Source organism: Ictalurus furcatus, chromosome 14, assembly GCF_023375685.1.
Source record: "Ictalurus furcatus strain D&B chromosome 14, Billie_1.0, whole genome shotgun sequence".
Classification (NCBI taxonomy): domain Eukaryota; kingdom Metazoa; phylum Chordata; class Actinopteri; order Siluriformes; family Ictaluridae; genus Ictalurus; species Ictalurus furcatus.
The window spans coordinates 16,073,494-16,098,493 of record NC_071268.1 but is presented as its reverse complement, the minus strand read 5'-3'; the positions used below and the strand labels follow the sequence as shown (position 1 = coordinate 16,098,493).

The window sequence follows — 25,000 nt, the reverse complement described above, 5'->3', positions numbered from 1 at the left end:
CGTGCAGGTGGGAGCACAGTCATTTTTTTCCATTCTTTCACTCATCTGTTTTGGATGGTGAAGTGTATGTGTGTGTTATAAAAGCTGCTTGTTTCCTGCCTGTGATTCCACGATAACATTTGTTGTCACTGTTTACGTTTACGTGTACAAAATAATCTCCTGCGAAGGATCAAATCTTGGCAATAACCCAACAAACGTACACTCACTCAAGGGTCTAAATAACTTGATCATTTGGTAGTATAATTAAATTTAAACTTTACTTGTTACTTGCTGGAGCTTTGTTCTTATTCTGTAGTTTGTATTATTCCTGAGGCATTTCTTTTCTATCTCGTTATGGTTTGTGCACATGAGTAAATGTGGAAAATGTAAGAGGTCCGATTAACAATATACATCTGATGAATAATCCAATTATGCTTTCAATTTCTTGAATTCTCATAATCTGGCTTTAACCTGATAATGGATATTGTAGCATGTTCATGTGACGACTTGCATAATCTGATAACAAAAGCTGGATAAGGATTGTATTATCAATGTGCATGTAGAAAGTTGTGAGAGATGGCCTAAATGAAAAAGATGAGAGAGAGAGAGAGAGAGAGAGAGAGAGAGAGAGAGAGAGAGAGAATAAGTTCAGGGGTATGCATTTAAAAATTTAAAGCCTAATTTCCACATCTAAATCTTAATTTTGCTTCAAAATTCATTAGCAACTGAATAATTCGGCATGGATCTAACCATATGTTGCAGAATATAAGCAGGAAGCTATTTTTGATAGCCGATGATGATATCTCTGTTAGTAAGACAGGTGAAATTAGCACCAAACTGGCACAATGCATATTTTATGTACATTTTACATTCAGGGAGAATAAAGATTCTCATCTAAGGCTCTTTGAATAGACTTTTCTTCTCCATTTGATTAATTACATGTGTTAGTTGCTGGTGCATGTTCCTAAAACACAAGCTGTATATGAGATTGTGCTATACCAATGTATCCAACAGCCCACAGTAACATTTGATCCTTCTCAAATTAATGTGCATACTTCGCACTTAATTAGATCACTGCTAATTTAATGCACAGACATGACAATACACCAAATATGTTTAGCTTAGTTTTGGTTCCTGGGCAATCATGTGAGACTGAAGTGACTCTAACACATGAAAGACTCTTTCTCTTTTCCCCATGGGGAGGAGAACTGCTGCTGTTTGCTGGTGGGCTTATCATTCTGTAGTAATGGATGATGTGGTTTGCATGTTAGTGCTTAAACTTCCTGTTCGATTCGCCTTTGGAAGACATTTAAGCTGAACAGCTCTCAGCTATTAAAACATCCTGTTTTATCTAGCATTTGTTTGATGTATTTCTCTTCATTATTACATAGAGTTCTTGTGAATCTGTTTCCTCTTGATCTCTCTCGCTCTCCTCTCTGCCACACTCTCTCACACACTCAATATTTCAATAATAGTGTCCAAATCCCTCTCGTTGAATATACAAAAAAAATTGAAAAAAAAAAAATAATAATACTGCACCAAGTAAGTGGCAGTCTATTGAGTGCATACTTCATTAAAGTGTTGTAATGTCTACCTTAGACCAGAAAAGCGGAAAGGAGCCATGACACTCTGGAATCTGGGTTTATAATTAGACAATCATGCAAGTATATTAATGTTCTTGTGATCAGAGTTCTGCTCTGTGGTTGGTGGATTTGGTATAAGCACTAAAGTGCTTGGAGTTGTGAGGGCTCTCAACTCTTCAGTGGATTTAGTTGTATTATGTAGGCTGACCATGTTGTTAATTCAAGCCCATACAGATTAAAAGCAGTCAAATAAGTGCATTAGTGATTTAGACAGATATCATGAAAGTGATGTGAAACTTTTATGTGAAACCAAAAGACTCATAACAGTAGTTCTCCCAGTGGGGTCCAGGGAGCCACACAGATCTGTGACATACAGCCAGTCCATGATTTTATTTTATTATTATTATTCTTTTTTATGATTATTATTATTTTAAAAACAACACAATGATGCTGGAGGGGGACACGGTGGCTTAGTAGTTAGCATGTTAGCACTTGTGGGGATGGAGGTGTGTCAGGTGCCTCCCACCTGTTTGGACAGAGTTTGCATGTTCTCCCCATGATTCAGGGGTTTCCTCCGGTAACCCCGGTTTCCTCCCCCAGTCCAAAGACATGCGTTGTAGGCTGATTAGCATGTCCAAATTGTCCATATTGTGTGAATTGGTGTGTGAATGTGTACCGGATTGTGTCTTGCAAATGGGTGGCACTCTGTCCAGGGTGAACCCCGTTTTATGCTGCAAGTTCCCTGGGATAAGCTCCAGGCTTCCCGTGACCCTGTGTAGGATAAGTGGTATGGAAAATGGATGGATGATGTGAAGATCACTATGAGCTACTACTGAAATAGTCAAAAGAATATGTAGTTACTGTGTAGATATGCCAATTGTTTTTTTGTTTTGTTTTTTTTAATCTAAAGCTGAACGACTTAAAAACAAACTGAAATAATATCAACTTGAATGTAACTGAAATATGAATAAAATGAGTAAAATGCTTTTTAAGATATGATGATATATGATATATGATGTATGATATAAAATGTTGATATGATACAGAACGTTTTCAGTGGTTAGGGCTCTATCAGTGGAAGACTCAGGAACAAAAAGTCCAATGACTCCAATAAATTGATGCATATTTGTCTAATGTGTTTCATAATTGAATAATTAGATTAAACTCGCATTTAACTATGCACAACATTTGAGGACCCTTGGCAGAAAGTGTAGATCAGTAGTTCTTAAAGAGGGATTCCTGAAGCATAGCCGGTAGGTCTGTGATTTTAAAAAAATTGTTAAAGTGGTGGAAATTAAAACACACCATTATCAATGTTATTATATTTATTATTGTATTATAAAATATTATAATAAAAAAGGTCTGTGATTAAAAAAAATGTTAAAGTGGTGGAAATTAAAGCCCACCATTATCAGTGTTATTATATTTATTATTTTATTTTTGTTTTTATTCTTTTATTGCTCCACAAGGGTATTGGTAGTAATTAAATTCAGTGCAGCTCAACAATAAACAATACACGAAACAATAAAGTGCAGTGCAAGTCAGCACATGCAGGAAATGTGCATTAATACTGAGTTAGTGAGCACAAAATAAAGCAGAAAAGTGTGTGCAAATGTTGTAATAGCACAGACGGACTGAAGCTGGTAGTAGAAGTAGTGATTGAAGGAGATGTTTGACATTAATGACTATAAATTATAACTATCGGAATTATGAGTGCAGATTTGATAAAATAATAAAGTGTGGTCTGTGCAAACATTATGACAGTTTAGACTGGAAGAACCAGGAGGGTTGCAGCATCTGAAGAGTTATTATGAAATGTTAGGATAATTGTTAAGCTTTTAGTAGTTATTAGTCTGTTTACTGGTCATTTAAACTGAATGGGTTTAGGAATTAAAAACTCTAAAGCACCAGTAAACGAAGGGTTTCTTGGAATTTATATTGCTAAATGCCTCAACCAACCAGGGACCCATAATCTTATTCTATAGTTTTTTATTACACTGGTGCAAATTGCAACCTATCATTATCAGAGTAAATAATTGTTGGTCTGTTTTACTGGTCAGTTGAATTGATTGAGTGGGTTCAAAACTGAACGGGTTCAGAATTAAAACATAACTCTCAGTCGCCAGTAAATGAGAGGGTTTTGTTTTCTTCACTGAAGTAAGGTGAAGCTCTGAGGACAGATATTAGCCTGTTATGATAGCGAGTGAGGGCTCGTACGGAGCGCGTGCGTTTTTCGGGGGCGTGTCACCAGAGCAGGTGCTAAGGACAGACCCCACACAAGTGTGCTTCTAAGCCCCGCCCCTGCCGCGCGTAGCGGTAGCTTGTGCTCTGAGCTTCCGCGCCGCAGAGCAGCTTCACTCGCGTAGCGCTTCACATGGAGTAACACTAAACCGTGGCTTCTCTCTGATTAAAGGTGAGTTTTCACGCTGCTAGCATTTTATTTAGCATTTGGTTTCCGGAACCCCGTTTCCGTTAGTAGCTTGACACGCGGGTTTCCCCCTCTTCTGTATTTGTTTTTGTTTACAGTCGCTAACTTGACCAGTTGCGCTGCTTTCCTTTCATTGATAAGAGGTGTGTGCGTGTGTGTGTGTGTGTGTGTGTGCGTGCGTGCGTGTGTGTGCGTGCGTGCGTGTGTGTGCGTGCGTGTGTGTGTGTGTGTGCGTGCGTGCGTGTGTGTGCGTGCGTGTGTGTTACACACTTCTGCACTACGTCCAGGCTAGTCGAGGAATCCCTGCTCTAAACTATTAATTTAACAGGAATTAAAATAAGAATATTTACTGATATTAGTGCCTGACTCATTTGTTTATTGTTGTGCTGCTCTGCTGCTGTAAATATCCCTGAAATGTTCACCAGAATAAATGGAGCAGTTTATATAGAGGATGAAGTACACAATGAATACAGGAGGCTGTTTTTTTCCCCTCTTCAAAAACATCTGAATTTATATGTTGAATCACAATAAAGAGAAGGGAAACACTCAGAACAGTATAAACACAGGAGTCCCTTACCAGCTGTGTGTGTGTGTGTGTGTGTGTGTGTGTGTGTGTGTGTGTGTGTGGTGCAGTTACATGTGGTGATGACTTGTTTTGGGTATTTTTGTCATGTCTGCAGTATTTCCACCAAACCGCTGATGTTGTTCTGCATCATCCTGATGAGCCATATGGGAAATGAAAAGAACTTGTCACTGAAGGGTTGTTTTGCCAAGTGTCGACTTTCTTCCCTGTTGGTTTCGAGATCATGGTCAGACAGCTAGATTTTGAAGTAATGTCACTGTATACCGAATGCCTGGACCAGATGCCATCACGTCACTGTAAGGCTAGAGTTGACCTCACACCACTCGATCGGTTCGATTGCAGATTCGAGACATTGCAGAAGAATGAGTAACGATCTTGTGCTCGGCTTCTCTTGCTCTGACGGAAACCTCACTCGGCCATATGAGGAAGTTTTGTTTGGCATCAGTATCGTCTCTACACCGTAAACTGGGAAGGCTGTAGTAGAAATGGTCCGAGACTGGAAATACAGGATCAGTGTTATGACAGGATGGTTAGAGTCTCACTGTTGTACCTTAAGGCTCAATTATCTGTCATGATGAGTGAGAAGAATTATGCTTTAAGCACAGTTTCCTTGAGTGGGATGAAAGATTAATTATAGTGCTGAGTACTTATAGACCCTATATACCTAGATGTGTATCTAGAGGCTTCGTGAGATAGCTGATGATGTCAGAATGTACAGCATGATATGAAGTCACTTGACTGCCATACAGGCCCTTACACACTGCTCAGTGTTATAAACAAAAACAAAACCTATAACAAAAAGCTGAATTGTGCAGTTTTCTGCCACTACATGCAATTTAATTGTTGTTTCAAAACAGTTCATTGCTTTAAAATGACCTGACATTGCGTTGTGTATGTAGCTTGTAGTTAGCCGTATAAGTCTCGCACTGCTCTGCTACATTAGCTTGCTAGATTACACTATTTATTTGACAAAACACAGTTAGGCAAGTAAGGTTGTACTTGGAATCTTGCAAAGAGATCACAGTGTTTTATGGACTTCGATGGTCAGACTTTGGTGTTTAACTTTTTTTTTTAAATGGATTATGTTAAGAAAATCTGATACTGTTCTCTGTAATACTCAAATTTCTGTCATGTATCTTCCTGCTCTTTCAAAAATCATCACTTCCTGTTACATGTCACCGGAATGGTGGTTTCAGTATTTCACCCTCTTGTCACCTATCACGGGCAGTAATATGTACATCTCTGCACACATGTGTGATGAACAGGTTGAGATGAGCTTGTGTGTGTGTGTGTGTGTGTGTTTGTGTGTTTTGTAGATGTCTGGCTTAGTGCACCCTCGAGCAGAATGACCCATCCGTTCCTAATGTGGTCTGGCCTGTTTCACACAAAAGCAGCACTATCGCTGTTTTCCGTGCTTTGTGCGTGGGGCAAGTGTCACAGGAACTCTCCACTGAACATCTGACTCCATTAGACACACTCCCATTCACTCGCGAGTTCTTTCACAGTCACTCAGCTGCCCGTTCCAATCTGTCGAACTGGGAATGGGTTAAATAACCGAGGGCCAGTGAGGCGGCGAAGACACAAACGTGCCTCTGCGCTGAATATCACATACAAACGTGTCATGCTGATGTTTTTGATGCATCAGAACTCAGTAGAATGTGTCAGCGTGTGAACACTGCATATGTACAGTGTTGCACAGTGATACTATGGTGATGCTTGAGATATTTGCCTGGAGTGTATATAAAGCTTTTACTCGAGCTCTGCCAGGCAATTTATTTACAGAGTGCAGTTAATAATAACGACTTGTTTTGCTACTGAGGGTCTGGGTCAGTGCGTAGTGAAATGTGTATGTGTGTGTGTGTGTGTGTGTAGTTGTAAGTGTGCAAAGCCATATTGTATTAGGATTAGCTCGGGTTACTGCTGCTACGCTCGTCTCTGCCGGTCAGCTGTTATATGCACTTACACAACCCACCCCCATGACCAAACACACATACACACAGACACACCTTTGTTTGCTAACAAACCACAATTTTGCTGTCTGAGCTTGTGTGTGTGGGTGTGTGTGCGCGTGTGTGCGTGAGTGAGTGAGAGAGAGAGAGAGATGGTGTAAAACAGACTACTCCTGCACTGGTTTAACTGCAAAAGAAACAAGAGATGAGTGTGTGAGCTCAATGTATTTATGCGGCTGAGCCAGTGCTAATCAGTCCCTAAACAAAAAACCAATTGCCCTTTGCTGATAGTGCAAGAGGAAGGGGTGGAGATGAACAACATATCACCCCCCCATTCTCTCTCACACACACACACACACACACCTCCCTGTCTCTCTCTGTCAGCACATCTCTGCTTGTTTATTAAGGGCTGGAACTCATGACATGTTTAGAGTTTGTACTGTCAAACTGTTACACACACACACACACACACGCACAGACAGGAAATTTTACTGGACCTGTTTGTCTCATGGGATGAAGCTGCTTTATTAATGCAAAGCTCTTGGAAGGCATGAAAGTGCTCTTATTTCGATGACTTTTATACAAGCTGGTCAGACAGACAGCACACACACACACAGGGAGAGCCTAAGCGAGAGAGCTCACCTCCCGGGCTGTCATTACTCTATAAACTGCCCTGTTTCCCATCTCCTCCCTCTGCCCTGCCTCGCCTCCCACTGGGCAACACACACACACACACACACACACACACACTACTATTAGCCTGCAATTACTGCCTGAAACAGAGGGAAAGAATGACAGAGTGGAGGAGGAATAGAGAGAGAGAGAGAGAGAAGGAGAGATAGAGAGACAGAAGGAGAAAAGGAGAGAGATACAGAGAGGGAGGGAGAGAGAGAAATGGAGAGATACAGAAAGAGAGAGGGAGGGAGAGAGAAAAGGAGAAAGATGCAGAGAGATAATAGATATAGATAGATAGGGAGGGAGAGAAGGAGAGATACAGAGGGAGAGAAGGGGAGAGAGAAGGAGAGATACAGAAAGAGAGGGAGGGGATAGATAGATAGGGAGAGAAGGGGGGAGGGAGAAAAGGAGAGAGATACAGAGAGGGAGGGATCGAGATAAATGGAGAGATACAGAAAGAGAGAGGAGAGAGGGAGGTGATAGATAGATAAGAGAGGGAGGGAGGAAGAGAAGGGGGGAGATATACAGAAAGAGGGAGGAAGAGAAGGGGGGAGATATACAGAAAGAGAGAGGAGAGAGGGAGGGGATAGATAGAGGGGGGATAGATAGATAGGGAGAGAAGGGGGAGGGAGAAAAGGAGAGAGATACAGAGAGGGAGGGATCGAGATAAATGGAGAGATACAGAAAGAGAGAGGAGAGAGGGAGGTGATAGATAGATAAGAGAGGGAGGGAGGAAGAGAAGGGGGGAGATATACAGAAAGAGAGAGGAGAGAGGGAGGGGATAGATAGAGGGGGATAGATAGATAGGGAGAGAAGGGGGGAGGGAGAAAAGGAGAGAGATACAGAGAGGGAGGGATAGAGATAAATGGATAGATACAGAAAGAGAGAAGGAGGTGATAGATAAGAGAGGGAGGGAGGAAGAGAAGGGGGGAGATATACAGAAAGAGGGAGGAAGAGAAGGGGGGAGATATACAGAAAGAGAGAGGAGAGAGGGAGGGAGAGAAGGGGGAGATATACAGAAAGAGAGAGGAGAGAGGGAGGGGATAGAAAGAGGGGGGATAGATAGATAGGGAGAGAAGGGGGAGGGAGAAAAGGAGAGAGATACAGAGAGGGAGGGATAGAGATAAATGGAGAGATACAGAAAGAGAGAAGGAGGTGATAGATAAGAGAGGGAGGGAGGAAGAGAAGGGGGGAGATATACAGAAAGAGAGAGGAGAGAGGGAGGGAGAGAAGGGGAGAGATACAAAAAGAGAGAGGGAGGGGATAGATAGGGAGAGAGAGAAAAGGAGAGAGATACAGAGGGAGAGAAGGGGGGAGCGAGAGAGAGAAGGAGAGATACAGAGAGGGAGAAAAGGAGAGAGATACAGAGCGGGAGGGAGGGAGAGAAGGGGGGAGAGATACAGAAAGAGAGAGGGAGGGGATAGAGAGAGAAAAGGAGAGGGATACAGAGGGAGAGAAGGGGAGAGCGAGAGAGAGAAGGAGAGATACAGAGAGGGAGGGAGATAGAGAGAAGAGGAGAGAGAGAGAGAAGGAGAGAGAAGAGGAGAGAGAGAGAGAAGGAGAGAGGGAGGGGAGAGAGAGAAGGAGAGAAGGAGAGAGGGAGGGGATAGAGAGAAGGAGAGAGGGAGAGAGGGAGGGGATAGAGAGAAGGAGAGAGGGAGGGGATAGAGAGAAGGAGAGAGGGAGAGAGGGAGGGGATAGAGAGAAGGAGAGAGGGAGGGGATAGAGAGAAGGAGAGAGGGAGGGGATAGAGAGAAGGAGAGAAGGAGGGGATAGAGAGAAGGAGAGAAGGAGAGAAGGAGGGGATAGAGAGAAGGAGAGAAGGAGAGAGGGAGGGGATAGAGAGATGGAGAGAGGGAGGGGATAGAGAGAAGGAGAGAAGGAGAGAGGGAGGGGATGGAGAGAAGGAGAGAGGGAGGGGATAGAGAGAAGGAGAGAAGGAGAGAGGGAGGGGATAGAGAGAAGGAGAGAAGGAGAGAGGGAGGGGATAGAGAGAAGGAGAGAGGGAGGGGATAGAGAGAAGGAGAGAGGGAGGGGATAGAGAGAGGGAGAAAGGGAGGGGATAGAGAGAAGGAGAGAAGGAGAGAGGGAGGGGATAGAGAGAAGGAGAGAGGGAGGGGATAGAGAGAAGGAGAGAGGGAGGGGATAGAGAGAGGGAGAGAGACAGATGAAGGGGAAGATGTTCTGATTAATTACTAAACAGCAGGAAGTATTAAAGCTACTGAAACAGTTGATTATGTTGATCGTGTACGTCGTCGTTTGCCGCTGTAATGAATAGATGTGTTAAATAATAGAACTGAGACATGAATGAAATGTACTGTTTGTCTTAAGTGTGGTCATTCTTTATATTTCACTTCATCTGCTGTATAAAGTCATGGCGTTGGAGTATGGAGTTGCCAGTGGTGGAGAGATGTAAGTGCTGTTTGAATATTTAGAGTATTTGATATGTCCAGCTGCAGCTCTGGCAGAGGAAAAGCCAGAAAATAACATTTTGCTCTGCACTAACTGTAAATCAAGGTTTGTGTCATGGTTTAATCACCGGTTTACACGGGATACACATTCAACTGCTTTCATCCGTATTAGAAGATTGATGATGTTATAGAAGATGTTATGAATCAAACTATAAACAATATTAACTGTAAATGTGAGTTTCCTCATGATAGACACACAGTAGGAGTTAGAGTTCCTCATGATAGACACACAGGAGGAGTTAGAGTTCCTCATGATAGACACTAGGGATGTCAGGAGAACCGATACTTCGGTACCAAGTCAGTACCAACATTCTTAAAACGTGACGGTATTTGTTTTTCTGCACTATCGTTGGAACGGATTCTAATGGAGGTACCGAGGTTGCAATTCAACCGGACCTGATGGGGGCAGCAAATATGTGCAAGTGTTTTAGTCGGTCCACAAGTGGTGAAGAAGAAGAAGAAGAACGCCTACAAGCACACTGGAAAAACTACAGAAGATTAGCTTAGCTTAACAAGTTTAGCTCCGCCCCGACTCGTTGAGAGGAAAAGAGAGGAACGCTAGTATCGGTTTCCGGTGTGCAACCGATACTATCGTTCATTTCAAACAAAGCGAGAAAATTTGGCGAAGCACCTGAAAGACTGTCCTATATTATGTTTGTTTGAGGCAGCTGGCATTGTAGCCGTGAAACCAGCTAACGTTATGCTCCACGTAATGTTAGCGATAGCCTGTTATTTGTTAACGACGGTAACACATTGCAATGTTATAAACTACCTCCTAATGTGCCACCATGCATCGCCATTCAGTCCGTGTCCTGTCAGCTAAATGTAGCCTAATGTCACTAATAATTATTCACATGTTCATGCTTTTAATAAATGTTTCTGTCCTGCCACCATATCAGTGAATTTAAACTAATTCTTGCATTCAGAGTATAAGGGGTGTGTGTGCGTGCATCTGTGTGTGTGTGTTTAGGAGTGCACCTCCACTCATTGTCAGACAGTGTTTGATAACTAAAATACTCTCTCTCCCTCCCTCTCTCTCTCTCTCTCTCTCTCTTTGCCAGTATCAGCCAGAGGAGGATGTCCTCCAGGATAGTTTTTAATTTAATTTTTTTAATTTAATTTTTATACCACACCATGGTATCGACTTTGGTATCGAGTATCGTGTACTTTTGGTGGTATCGGTACCAACTGCTAGATTTTTGGTATTGTGACATCCCTAATAGACACACAGTAGGAGTTAGAGTTCCTCATGATAGACACACAGTAGGAGTTAGAGTTCCTCATGATAGACACACAGTAGCCATGTATTAGAGTTCTAGAGCAGAAGGTTTCCTGAAGCCAGTGAAAGAAGATAAATAACAGGCTAATCACATAAATATAGATAATGACGCTGTATAGTCTGAGATCCGTTCTTTTCATGTGGCCGTTGGTTGTGCTCTTCTGCTGGAAATGAAGACTTCTGTCATGCATCACATTACTAGCTATTAGTTTTCAATGACATCAGTGCCATTAGTTGCTTTTTATTAGTAAAGAACATTCTTAATCTCTTCATTGAAGAAAAAAACAGCGTGTGAGTGTGTGTGACAGAGAGAAGCGACAGGCCACTGTTCTTGATGCATGGTCCAGATGGCACTGAGGTGATAAGCACATGAAGGAAATGTGCACTGTATTACGTTCAGATAGGGTGTGTGTGTGTGTGTGTGTGTGTGTGTGTGTGTGTGTGTGAGAAAGAGAGAGAGAGAGAGAGAGAGAGAGAGAGAGAGGACCGGGGCTGTGTGTTGCTCCCTCACTCCCAGAACAGCAGCAGGAGGAGACCTGGAGTAGACTGGTGGCCATGTGGGAGTCTGGAGTTCTGGTGTGGTTCCCAACACTGCGCCTTTCCCAGAGGCCTTTGGGAGTCGCTACAGTGGTGCAACAGCTGCCCAGAGCCACACATTTCCCTAACGGAAGCACACACAGAGCAGGTCTAGGACACACACATGCACTGAGCAAATGACTCAGCCCTGCACTTTCTAATAAAGTAGTGCAACAAAAAACAACAGCTATTTAACACTACCGTACATCACCGTGTAATAATTACAGTAAAGAGGAAAACCTGTTGAACACAAACAGGGCACATCCGTGTCGTCTAATCTTTCAGCACATCAGTCATTAGAAGCCTTTGCTTTCACAAAAGCGAAGCGAGGGATGATGAGTGGAGGACAGGAGGAGACAAAGGCCGAGAAGAAAGAGTAGGTTTGATTAAAGGGATGCGTTCACTCATGCTCTCTGTATGCTTCCAGTGGAGAGGGGTGAGGTTAGCTCTACTAACCTATACTCATACTGTTCTCTATACTCATCTCTCTTTCATCTAGCTCTCATGCTTCACCCCTTGCTTAATGTATCGCTTTCTGTTTCTCTCCACTACAAAGCCTAATCGCTGCCCTGTTTGTTGATGCACATCTCATTTGTAGGGCTTTACATCTAATCACATAATAAGCAAAATCAAAGCGTTGGCCTTGGCAATTAGCTGATCACAAAAGGCCATAATTCAGGCGTTTAGTTTAACGGTAGTGTGCTCAGTCAATGATTTTAAATCATGTTCTCACAGCGTGCTCACATGGCTGAAAAATCATTACAGTTCCCTCAGCGTGCACAGAGGCTGTGTAGTAAGACCTCGGCTTTTAATTAAATACGAGGATTGCCATGTCACTAATAATAATTACAGTTATTTATTTTTCAACAGAATAATAAGAGCTGTAGTTATTGTTACCGAACATGTCTGCGCTTGTTATGTGCATACTTTAGAAACTTCATTTCTCAGAGGAGATGCGTGCATTTAAAGACGAAGCTTTTCCGAAGCATTTTAGTTGTCTGTCTCACATCTGTCATACAGAACAGAAACATGTCCATTTGAAGTAACATTTCCACACCAAGCATGCATCCGTTTTCTCCTATTTTGTGTAATAGGTATAAATCATCATCGTCTAACATATTTTCAGTCCGTTCAAGAGGTAGCGGTTTTGCGATCGTAGAAATGAACGCAAAAATCAAGGAAGCACTGCACTATTCGGCAGAGCTTGAAATAATTTTTCAAAATGAACGCCGAGTTTCTGCAGATTTAGGCCAAAACGTGTGTGACGTCATCACAAAGTGCCCTGTGACATCATCACAACACGCATTCAGCCAAAGCCGTCTTTGATTCACATGAATACAGCTAAAACTTCTCATTTACTCACAAAGATCACTGTGAAAGACCATGCAAAGCAATTTCGTGCAGTTGCGACTTCGCAGATTCAAGTAGTTTTCCTGCAAAGCATAAAAAACTCCTCGAATTGTTGTTCAATAGTGGCTTCTTTAAAAAGAAAACAATATAGGCAGGGAGGTTATGAGTTCCTGAAACTCACCATGTAAACTACTGACCTACTCAATGCTGTTTTCATTGGTCTTTGTATATACAGTATGCTTTTGTATACATTTAAGCTCGTGGACATGAGCAGCAGAATGGAGATTTACAGTAGTCTTGTAGGAAAGGAGCTTCAGATTGAAGGCTTTCTCTATTCATCTGCTTTAGCTTAATTCCTTTCTTCTCTCAGGCTTGTGCTACTGTAAACCTACATCAAGTCATTGTAAAGCTCAAAACCTGTCAGCATGGTATGTTTCTAAGTATCGGTTTTTAGAATATACAGTATTCAGAATATACATTTATTTGTATTCTCTCTCCTACTCACATGTTCTTTGATAGACATGATATCTCTCCCCTCTCATGTTCAGTTCTCATTCTCACCCACACTGTTTTTTTTTTTCTTCTCCAGCTGTTATTTAGTCACACACATACAGTAGGTACACACACACACACACTCACACTGAAGTTAATGAGCTGAGGGCAGGTGTGTTTGAGGCATTCTCTGGTCTTAATGAACACCAAGGGCACCTCAGGTCCCTGTGGTCACCCACGCATCACTGCTGTCGTAGAGCCATTAGGGATGTGTGTGCCTGTGTGTTCCTGCAAGCATGTTTCTGTGTGTGTCTGCTGGTACACTCTACAAAACAACCTGACATACCATCCATCATCCCATTTTCCCCCGTTGCTCTGCTGTTAAATTTCCATAAGTTGGGCATGTCGGGTAGGGCAGGGTGGATTTACATGACCTGTGCTCTCTAATGAACAGGTCTTTGGGAGTCAGAGGAAACTACGGGACTCTAGGAAGAAACTATTGAGCCACTCACTGTTGCTACTATATAACCAAATTTAGTAGCCAGTCAGCATTTTCACTTGCCAACATATTGCCACTCCTTTTCATTAAAGCATTTCCTTTTTCCTTCTTCTTACCTTTTTCTTTGATGTGCAGCACCGTTATGTTACCTACCAAAGAGGCAGGTAAATGAAGAGTCACTTAATACTGCAAAAAATTAGTCAGTGACTTTTTTGTTTTGAAACTGTATTCCATTTCACTAAGCTTAAAGCAGTCATAATGAGGTTACAAAATGAAATGTGTACATGGATTGCTGCCAGAGTCCTTTCAGAATTGCATTTGAATGTCAAGTACTTAAAAGATTAGCATTCGAATGCATACACCTTATGTAATGAACCGAGCAAACTAATCAAGGATGATCATGAGAAAGTAATGCCATAATTTATATCATAAATGCACCCCTAGTAATGGTTTTGCTGCTGATATTCAAATCCAGGCACGGAGTGTTGCTGCTCCATAGCTCCATGGTGCCTGGTTTGATCCATATTCTCCCTGTGTCATTGTGGGTATCCTCTGGGTTCTCCAGTTTCCTCCCAATTTCTATAAAATGTGCTGGGAAGTGGATTGGCTATGCTAAATTGCCCCTAGTTCAGTGTGAGAGAATGTGTGTGTGCATGGTGCCCTGTGATGGACTGGTGTCCCTGGATCCACTGCAACCCTGACCAGGATGAAGCATATCCTGAAGAAGAAGGAAGGAATAGATTAATGATATTTAGCTAGATTTCTGCTTATAATTCAGCAATCTGACTTCTTATACTGTATATGCTCATTACATAGAGTGTAACATAATGGCATTGTTAAACCTATGTAGTGAGAAATAAAAAAAACACATGATTTTGAGAATGCCTGTTGGAAATACTTAACATTTTACATCAAAACTAGATAACTTCTTACATCTAATTCCTACATTAAAAATCGTGAATACACAATATGTTTATTTAGACCCTTTATTTGGACCACCAAGTGGCTCAGTAGTAGTTTAGCCCAAAGAGATTAACAATCATGACTAAGCAACTAAAACTAGAACATGGGATCTTTTTACATTAATTATATAAGTATTATGAAAATCTGAATACTTTTCAAGCAGAATTGTTTTTATCTTGTATGTACGTCTGCCTTATAGGAACTACAGCTATTTTTCTACAACTCCATTTTAAGTTTTACATTTTTAAATTTCCATCATGAAGAAAAGTTTCGGATGAACAGATTGGGATAACTATTGAGGAAGTGTTAAGGAGAAGAATATACTAGCATGCCCTTAACGTTTGTGAACCTCAAACAACAGTTCCTTAAAAGTGCATATAAAGCCTGCAGAAAGTCAACAGTTTAAAAAAAAAAAATAACTAAAAACTTTAGTTCTCAAAAAAATGCAGGAATGGTTTCCTGACATGGAGGATTTTGTATAAAAATCCATGATTCACTCATTAATAGATGCAAATATCTCAGAAATAAGCTCACAGATTGGTATGTTACCTGACTGTTAAAGTGTAGCATGTGAGTGTTACTAGTTAAGAGTCAATATTTCATTCCAAAACCACTGTGCAAAAATACACAGACAATACCGTATACAGTGGTGCTTGAACGTTTGCGAACCCTTTAAAAATTTTCTATAGATCTGCATTAATATGACTCAAAACATCATCAGATTTTCACAGAAGTCCTAAAAGTAGACCAAGAGATCCTAATTAAACAAATGAGACAAAAATATTATACTTTTATTGAGGAAAATTATCCAAAATTACATATCTGTGAGTGGCAAAAGTATGTGAACCTCTAGGATGATCAGTTTAATTTGAAGGTGAAATTAGAGTCGGGTGTTTTCAGTCAATGGGATGAGGATCAGGTGTTGGTGAGCACCCTGTTGTATTTAAAGCACAGGGATCTTATCAAAGTCTGATCTTCACAACACATGTTTGTGGAAGTGTATCATGGCATGAACAAAGGAGATTTTTGAGGACTTCAGAAAAAGAGTTGATGCTCATCAGGCTGGAAAAGGTTACAAAACCATCTCTAAAGAGTTTTATTCCACCAATCCACTGTCAGACAGATTGTGTACAAATTGAGGAAATTCAAGACCATTGTTACCCTCCCCAGGAGTGGAGACCAACAAAGATCACTCCAAGATCAAGACGTGTAATAGTCCAGCAGGAGCCAGGGTAACTTCTAACTAACTTCTAACTAACAAAGGAGCCAGGGTAACTTCTAACTAACTTCTAACTAACAAAGGAGCCAGGGTAACTTCTAACAACAAAAGTTCTCTCTCATATTAGCTAATGTTAATGTCCATGAGTCAACCATCAGGAGAACAACAATGGTGTGCATTTCAGGGTTGCAAGGAGAAAGCCACTGCTCTCCAAAAACAACATTGCTGCCTGTCTGCAGTTTGCTAAAGATCACATGGACAAGCCAGAAGGCTATTGGAAAAATGTTATTTGGACGGATGAGACCAAAATAGAATGTTATGTTTGGGGAAAGGAAAATACTGCTTTCCAGCATAAGAACCTCATCCCATCTGTGAAACATGGTGGTGGTAGTCTCATGGTTTGGACCTGTTTTGCTTCATCTGGATCAGGAAGACTTGCCATCATTGATGGAACAATGAATTCTGAAATATACCAGCGAATTCCACTGGAAAATGTCAGGATATCTGTCCATGAACTGACTCTAAAGAGAAAGTTGTTCATGCAGCAAGACAATGAACCTAAGTACACTAGTTGTTCTACCAAAGAATGTTTAAAGAAGAACAAAGGTCATGTTTTGGAATGGTCAAATCAAAGTCCTGACCTTAATCCAATAGAAATGTTGTGGAAAGTCCTGAAGCAAGCAGTTCAGGTGAGAAACCCACCAACATCCCAGAGTTGAAGCTGTTCTGTACTGAGGAACAGGCTACAGTTTCTCCAGGCCGATGTGCAGGACGGATCAACAGCTACTGGAAAAGTTTAGTTGCAGTTTTTGCTACACAAGGGACACACACCGGATACTGAAAGCAAAGGTTCACATACTTTTGCCACCTACAGATATGTAATATTCAATCATTTCTGCAATAAATTAATGACCAAGTATAATATTTTTGTTTTAATTGGGTTTTCTTTATCTACTTTTAGGACTTGTGTGAAAATCTTATGTTTTAGGTTATATTTATGCAGAAATATAGAAAATTCTAAAGGGTTCAGAAACTTTAAAGCACCACTGTATGAACAGAATTATCTTTATATCTCTGCGGTTTGTTTTTGTGTGTGATTGTGTTACTTGGCAATGCTCTGCCTGTGTTCATAGCATAGAGATAGCATCTAAACGGGTCACAGACAGCAGTGCTGCTAGATTAGAGATTAAAGTTGTGTGTGACACCAACACTCATCATCATCACCTCAGTATGAGTGTGGGTGTATGAAAGACAGAACGAGGTGTTTATTGAACATTCCTAACTATCTATTAAACCTGGGGTGTTTCATTGTGTTTTTTTTCCCACGTGCGCTCATTTCCTCTTTCTTCCTCTCTTTCTTAAGCCAGTTTTAAACGGTGTATTTACAGCGACCTTTTAAGATTATTACCCGTCACACTGTTTGAAATGATCCTAATAAAATCTTGACTGAATTCTATAACAGATTCTGTGATAACGTGTTCATGTCAGATTATACAATGAAATCCCTACAAAGATAGACCTGCAATTAAGGAAAATGACTCTATATGTTCTCTATATGTAATCGATCATGGCGATCCAGGCTCATGCAGAAAATGGGGTTTAATAAACGGAAACATTCTTCAAGGTGAGCCTGAGGTTAAAAAGGATGCTTTTTTTCTGTCGTTTAGCATGTTTTGTTTGCATTTCACCAGTGCAACTATTGTGTATGTAGCTGTCCTGTGAGTTTTGCATCATTCTATGCCATTCTCCTGTTGATATGCTTTGGATGAGCGTTGGAGCAGCAGTCACACTCTGAGATTTGAATTCAAACTTTCTGCCAGAACTTTATCGGCTGTTGTCTTTGGCTGCAATGACACTAAATCGGTGAGCATGTCACATTATGCGTTTTAAGACCACCGATCTCAACTCACAATGAACAAATTATTTTACGATGTGCAAAATTGGACTGAAAATTGTATAGTGTAAATCCGGCTTAACTCTGTTTGTGTCTTTGTAAGCACTCACACACACATCCATGTACCTAAAGTCCTAAAACAGATTCTATAGCTCCTGGAATGAGATACTGTTCTTCTTTCTGCATGTCTATAATCTAAGGTGACTAATCTGTCAGACAGCAGACTGAGCACACACTCGTAGGAAGGCCGTATGACTTCATATTTATAAATAAAGGCAATAAAAAGAAGGTGATTAGTGTAGGCAATAGCTTGTCTAAATGTGATGTGGCATAATTGCAAGGTTGAAAATGCTTTTTTCCCCTTCTGTTGCTCATCGCTTACATCATTCATCTACAACAACTCTGCACAACTCTTCTGCTTGTTTCTCTCTCCCTCTTTCTCTCCTTGTGTATAGTGAAACTTGTTTGAGGCTTCAGGGTGTGATCTTTCATTATAGAACTTCTGCAAAGGTGCTCACGGTGCATGGGGAGGGGCCAGAGAAGAGGGAGTGACCCGAAACACAAGAGGAGTGGTTAGTGTTCAAGAGGAGGGTGTGGTCTAAAGTAGCAGGGGGAGTGATCAGGAAAGAAGACCTGAGATGGAGATGGGGAGGAGATGTTACAGAGAGGAGGGTGTGGTCCAGGGTAATATGGTAGAGGCAGTGAGAAGTGTGTGGCCTGTAATAATAGAGCGGAATGATAGAGGATGCCGTTGTCTGTGGTAATAAGGATGAGTGCCACATAAAGGTGTGGCACATGGTAACTAAGAGGAGATGGGAGGGTGTGGCTTGTCACTGTACAAGCAGTTACTAGACTGTGAGGGGGGGGAAGGAAGTGAAGTAGAGGGCAGGCCATGTGACTTCACAGCAGCTGTTAGATTGAGAGACAGGGAAAGACAGAAGGAGTGTGTGTATGTTTGGCTGCAGGGAGTAAACGAGTATGAGGTGCTGTGCTGCTGGGATATGAGAGAATTTCAAGTAAGCAGCCTTGAGTGTGGTGGTTTGTTTTTAATAATAGAATAAAGAATATACAGGGCAGTGAGCTGGGTGTTATATGTGGATGACCAGGAGACTGGAGGTATTGGCGTAAACCATTAGGTAAGTCTGGATACTTTTTGGATTAGATAAATGGCACACTTGAATACTAAGCATTCAGTGTGTGCATATGTGGATGTATCTTTCTATAAGGAACATGTTGCTCGTCATGTGTTTGAATGAGTACTATTCATTTTACATGTTACATTTCCACCTGCATGGCCTGTGTGTGTAGTGAATCTGAGCAGAGCTTCAGCACATCCATGTGTGTGCTGTGTTTACATGCGTGATGGAGATTCTAGCTGGAATGAACTTTCTCTTTAGGGGAGTCAGGGGACATACTTATGCTAACTAGAGCCCCTAATGTGGCTAGTGTCATTAATAATTGCTCCCTGCAGTTCAACATGAGAGCAGGAGGGAGCAGAGTTGACTGTCGTAGAGCTTATGATGAATGTCAGTACTATTGGCATGGGGTGGAAGATATGGCAAACTCGTACACAATACATCAAATTGATTTATGCTGTGAGTGCCTGGAAAATAGCAGTGCCACATTTAAAGAACATTTTAAGAACAATAAATTAAGTATTTAATGAGATTTTGGATTTAGTGTGTACAAAAATGAACTGACATATATATGGAAAAGAAGGGTAAATATATTTTAATGTCTAATCAGGTATTAGTTATGGATTCAGTCAGTGTTATATAAGTACTGACAAACAGTCTTAGAAATCTAAGGCCCTTAGATGCCATTTAAAGCAGGGATGCCAATCTTTTTAGCAAAGGGCCGCTGTGGTTGTAGGTTTTCATTCCAATCAAGCAGGAGCCACACCTGATTCCACCTGTTTAATCAGTTCATCTTGGCTTTCAATAGAGTTGGGTTTGGCTTCTGCTTGATTGGAATGAAAACCTGCACACACACCGACTATGTCCGGATAAGATTGGACAACCCTGAACTAGAGGAACCCATAAAGCACATGTTCCCACCCAGGACTTGGGGTACCCGCTATCCTGCATATTTTAGTATTTTCACTACTCTAATACCCCCACTTTAGGTGTGTTGGGATAGGGGAAAATGCAAATATGTGCAGGGGAACTCCAGAACCAGGGTTGGGAACCTGGTTCTGTGTAGAATGATATGATGGAAGGTTTCTCTATGAAAACTCATTCAAGACTGAAATCCTTAAGAAGCTAAAAACTCTGAAAATTGATCGATCTAAAAAATATATAAATAGTAAATAAAATATACATAGTAGACACTTTTTAGTTAGTAGACAGTTTAGCGTCATTTTTGTCACGGTCAGCTCTATAACCTGCTCAATATTTGGATCGTACACTTCCTCAGTTATAAGTCACTTCCGATAAAAGTATAAGTTCACACTTATCCATTATATTGTCATGGGCATGTTGTGAGACACTATGCACTTCCCATATTCATGAAGCATTCCCTGTAGGTTTATTGATGCTGCTGTAGTATGGTATTGATTTCCTCAGGAGGTGTAGTTTAATCCACTTCCTGACTGATTATTTCTGGTAAAGTGTGGTCTATTATCTCTGCGTTTACTTAGCTATAGGACAGAGAGATGTCGTGTTAAGCATTCTCCTCAGAAATGCTCTTATCACAGAACAAAAGACAATCTAATATAAATATGACTATGATGTTTTGTAGTGGAGGGGAAAGCTTGTGTAAAGATACGTACATGCAAGATATGAAAGGAACAACCAACATAACAGCTACAGTGCTGCTAACATTGATTGTACAAGTCTTGCGAACTGTACTGGAGTGATTAACACCATTCCTCCAAAAGATATTCCCTGAGTTGGTGTTTTGATGATGATGATGATGATGATGATGATGATGATGTGGAGCAATGTTTAACATGTCTCTCCAATATGTGTTAAATTGCATTGAGATCTGGTGACTGCAGAGGCCATAGCATATGATTGACATTATTTGCATACTCATCAAACCATTCAGTGAGGCCTTGTGCTCTGTGAATGTGGGCATCCCATCATCCTGGAAGAGACCACAGCCATCAGGATGGAAGGGTTTCATCATAGGATAAGCGTGATCAGTCAGATCTTTCCATCAATTTACAGTGACCCACTCCAGGTCAGGAAAACGTCCTCACAGCACAGTTTTTCCTTTAATTTGTCGTGTGTGTTATTGAGAAAGCAAACAGGTTAAGAGGTCATGGCCCTGTGTGACAGTGTCGCTTGTCTTTGGTACACATACATTTAAATTTCAGGATTAGTTAAGCTTTTTTGCTTATGGTGACTGGAATGCAAATTCGAATGTAAATGATCACATTTAAATCTCTCCCTCTCTCTCTCTCTCTCTCTCTCTCTCTCTCTCTCTCTCCATCTCTCTCTGACCCCTCCCCCTCTCTCTTCTCTCTTCTTCAGGCATGAGCCATGAGCCAAAGTCGCCATCGTTAGGAATGATCTCCACGGCAACACGCACCACGGCTACCGTCAGCCCTCTCACCCCCTCCCCCATCAGCGGCACGGTTCTGGCCAATGGGAACACCGCTTCCCAGTCCGCTCACTCTGGATTTGCCGCTGCTCTCCGCAAACTGGCCAAGCAGGCGGAGGAACCCAGGGGTGGGTGTGTCCTCTCGACTGTCCTCTTTTGTATTTGTTCTTTTCTCCACCCCTTTCTTCATCACTCCATACACATGGCCTGACTCTAACTTGCACCTTTATACATCAACAAATCTACAGACATTTACACCATTATAACATTTTTTTACATCCCTTTCTCATCTATCCATCATGCATCCCTCTGCCTCTCATCTTCCCCTTTTTTTTTCTATTCAGTCTGCTCAGCTCGTGTTGTGTGGCAGCTCAGCAGTGCCCGTTGAGGGCTATTTGAATGTTTGTGCTTGTTTCTTCTCCAGCACTTTAGTCTCTCTGAAACTATCAGTGCAATTCCACATTTAAGCTGAGCCTCGTAAAGCCTTAAGCTCAGTAGATATCACGTGTCTTGTCTGTGTGCAGAGAGATCTGATCTGTGCACCTTGCTGCTTCCTTTTTGGTACTTTTTATTTATTTATTTATTTATTTATTTATCTATCTATCTATCTAAAGACCTGGGTCTATTAAATTGCCATCCCTATTGCCACCCCAACTCTGACCTTTGAGAGGTTTATCACTCCTGTGCAATTCAGGCAGATGTATATCCTCATTGTGGTCGTGTAGGTATTTTTGAACAAATCTTTAGATTTACCAGCATCTATAGTTTGGCCATATCACTTATGATTTTTGACATTATGGTGTGCTAAAATATTGGATGCCCTTTTTGCTTTTGTAAAAATTAGTCATTCATTAATAAAAGTGTCCCGTATGTTGGCATGTAATATTTTCTTTCAGTCTGTAGGTAATCTTAATTTTCTTTTTTTATATTTTAAGTTTTTTGTATTCCTGTTTGTACATAATAGTTAGATATTTTGCCTTCATGTCAGTAATAAAAGCGTAAAGGCCGATTACTTATATATATATATATATATATATATATATATATATATATATATATATATATATATATATATATATATATATATATATATATAAAACTCACCCCCACAGTTGTAGACTGTTTATTAGTGTGTGCAGTATAATGTGGACAGGAAGCAAACTGCTGACTGAATATGTACACTCAGCTGGTTGCTTGCAAATCCAAACATTTCTGCCTGCTAGGGTTTTCTTGTTAGCGATATCAAAAATAAATAATGAATTAAAATATCAGTAACTGTGGAGCCATTATAGTAATATTATTCTATTATTATTTTTGCACATAGGAGGAAATCAGATATTCAGCAAATGTAAGTTTGTAATATACAGAATTAAATGTGACTACACAGAAAAAAGCTCAGTTGTTACAATCAGTCCAGGATTCACACACACACACACACACTCTCTCTTTTACACTGCACTCCAAGGTCTGTTGCTGTGGTCAGATCACACGGAATAGATTTGAATAATATTTGCATGCGGATTTGACGGGTTTTGCTGGCACTTTGTTGAGGTCCCCATCTGTCTGTGTGATTGTGTTCTACCCAAAGCCAAAGACAAGAGACACACACACACACACACACACACACACACACACACACACACACATACACTCTTTGTTTTCTAATGATAGATTGACACACTGTTGAGCTCGGGTGGAATTTGCCTAGAGTCATCAAACTACCACTCTGCTGTAAATGAATTTTTTTTAAAAACCCTTCAGACACAAGCTGCAGATTAAAGGCCAGGGTCAGGAGGGGGCTGCTGGAGGGAGAGGGATGAACTGAGTAGGTCATTTGAGGAATCACTTCATTAAAAGCTTGAGAGAGAATAAAACTTCTGGGAGAATTCTGTTGGCTGTTAAGAGGTGATTATGGCGCTGGCATGTCTGAGCATCTCTGCACTAGCTCCTTATCACTGAGTGACTGTAGTTTATTGAGCTTATTAATAAAGAAACCTCAATCTTTCAAGAGGCAGCTAATGAATCTTCTCAAGACAGAATCTCCTCTTATCTGCCTGTTAGTGATCTGCCTGGCTGCTTTCTCTTTTTTTTCTGTTTTACATCTAATATCTGTTTATTTCATTTCTTTATTTCATTTGGCACGTTTATGATCATTGTAAATCACCTTTAGGTGATTTACAATTGAGACAACCCAAGCATAGAGATTAGCAGATGACAGTTAAACATTTTAAAATCTTTTTTCTATCCCCTCTGTCTGTGGTGTGTCTGTGGTGTGTGTGTGTGTGTGTGTGTATATACGATTGGGGTGGGCGATATTACAAAAATATCATATGATTCTCAAAGGCATTTGTATGAAACAGTATGTATCGGCTTTCTCACTCCATGCAGTACAATATTGTCCCATTTGAAAAGCTGTTATAAAAATATATTTGTTTATTATTAATAAACAAATCTATAATAAATGTATTTTTATTTTGTATATTTAAAAATATATATTTTTTATTTCTAAACAAAAATACACTACAAATATTTAAAGGGGACATAATCATGCTTTTTAATGTTTTCCTTTTCCTTTAGTGTTTTCCATTGTATCTGCTTGTGCATGTATATCTGCAAAGTTACAAAGCTCATAATCTCCCACAAAGGGATTTATTCTGTCTACCAGAGAACACTGCTCCAGACCTGCCTAAAACACCTTGATCCAAGTCCAGATATTACTTCCGCAAACATCTACGTCACAATTTGAAATATCAACATAATGATAAGGGGCTTTACATTTCCGACACACACTTGAGGTTTTTAGCCAATCACAATGCAGTGGGTCAGCTGGCCAATCAGAGCAGGAGGGGCTTTGGAGAAACCGGAACTCAATCGGAGCGTTTCAGGCGGCCTGGGAATAGAGGTACTGCGATAATGTACAGGATGTGAAAAATAATGTGATTTTTGAACATTAAAGCATGTTAACCTATTCTATTACACCTAATAAACAAAATAGTGAACTTTTAAAATCATCATATGACTCCTTTAAAACTGAAAAAGAGAAAAGTTTAAAAGATTTAGCACCAACTTTAACATCACAGCAGCTGCTTCCAGTCAGTTTGTACTTACTTACTTACTTACTTACTTACTTACTTCATTAATTACTTCATATTTTATATGATATCCATATCTCAGAAAAGCATTTTCTGACACAATTTATCATGATATCGATATTGAATCGTATCATATCATCCAGCCCTGTGTACCATTACCACAGACAAGACTTTTATTTTTATTTTTATTTATTTATTTATTTATTTTTAATAATACATGTTTTCTTGTATTGGAAAAACATGGAAAACTAAAAGGAAAACTTATTTATGATTGTTGTCTTATGGAAAGTGGTGGGGCATCAATAATTGTTTCTGCACAAATTGTCTTTGTATTTGTTAAATAAGTTTCACATCTGTATAATTTTCCCTTTCAGAGGTGGGGCTGCTTTTCTGTGTGGGAAGAATTTCTAGTTATGTGTAGT

General features: G+C 40.5%; 1 protein-coding gene across 5 annotated transcripts in view; it reads left to right on the top strand.

Annotated features, from left to right (window-relative positions):
• LOC128617681 (genetic suppressor element 1) overlaps positions 1-25,000 on the top strand; it is a 56,677-nt gene that overhangs the window by 14,341 nt on the left and 17,336 nt on the right. For 2 of the 5 annotated variants that reach the window (XM_053640819.1, XM_053640814.1), the window contains exon 2: positions 21,417-21,614. In XM_053640819.1, coding sequence (XP_053496794.1) covers positions 21,417-21,614 — 198 coding nt within the window. Of the gene's footprint in view, positions 1-3,050; positions 3,976-18,264; positions 19,077-20,925; positions 21,124-21,416; positions 21,615-25,000 lie in introns of those variants that run through there. The other 3 variants (XM_053640815.1, XM_053640816.1, XM_053640818.1) reach the window with 3 other exon arrangements.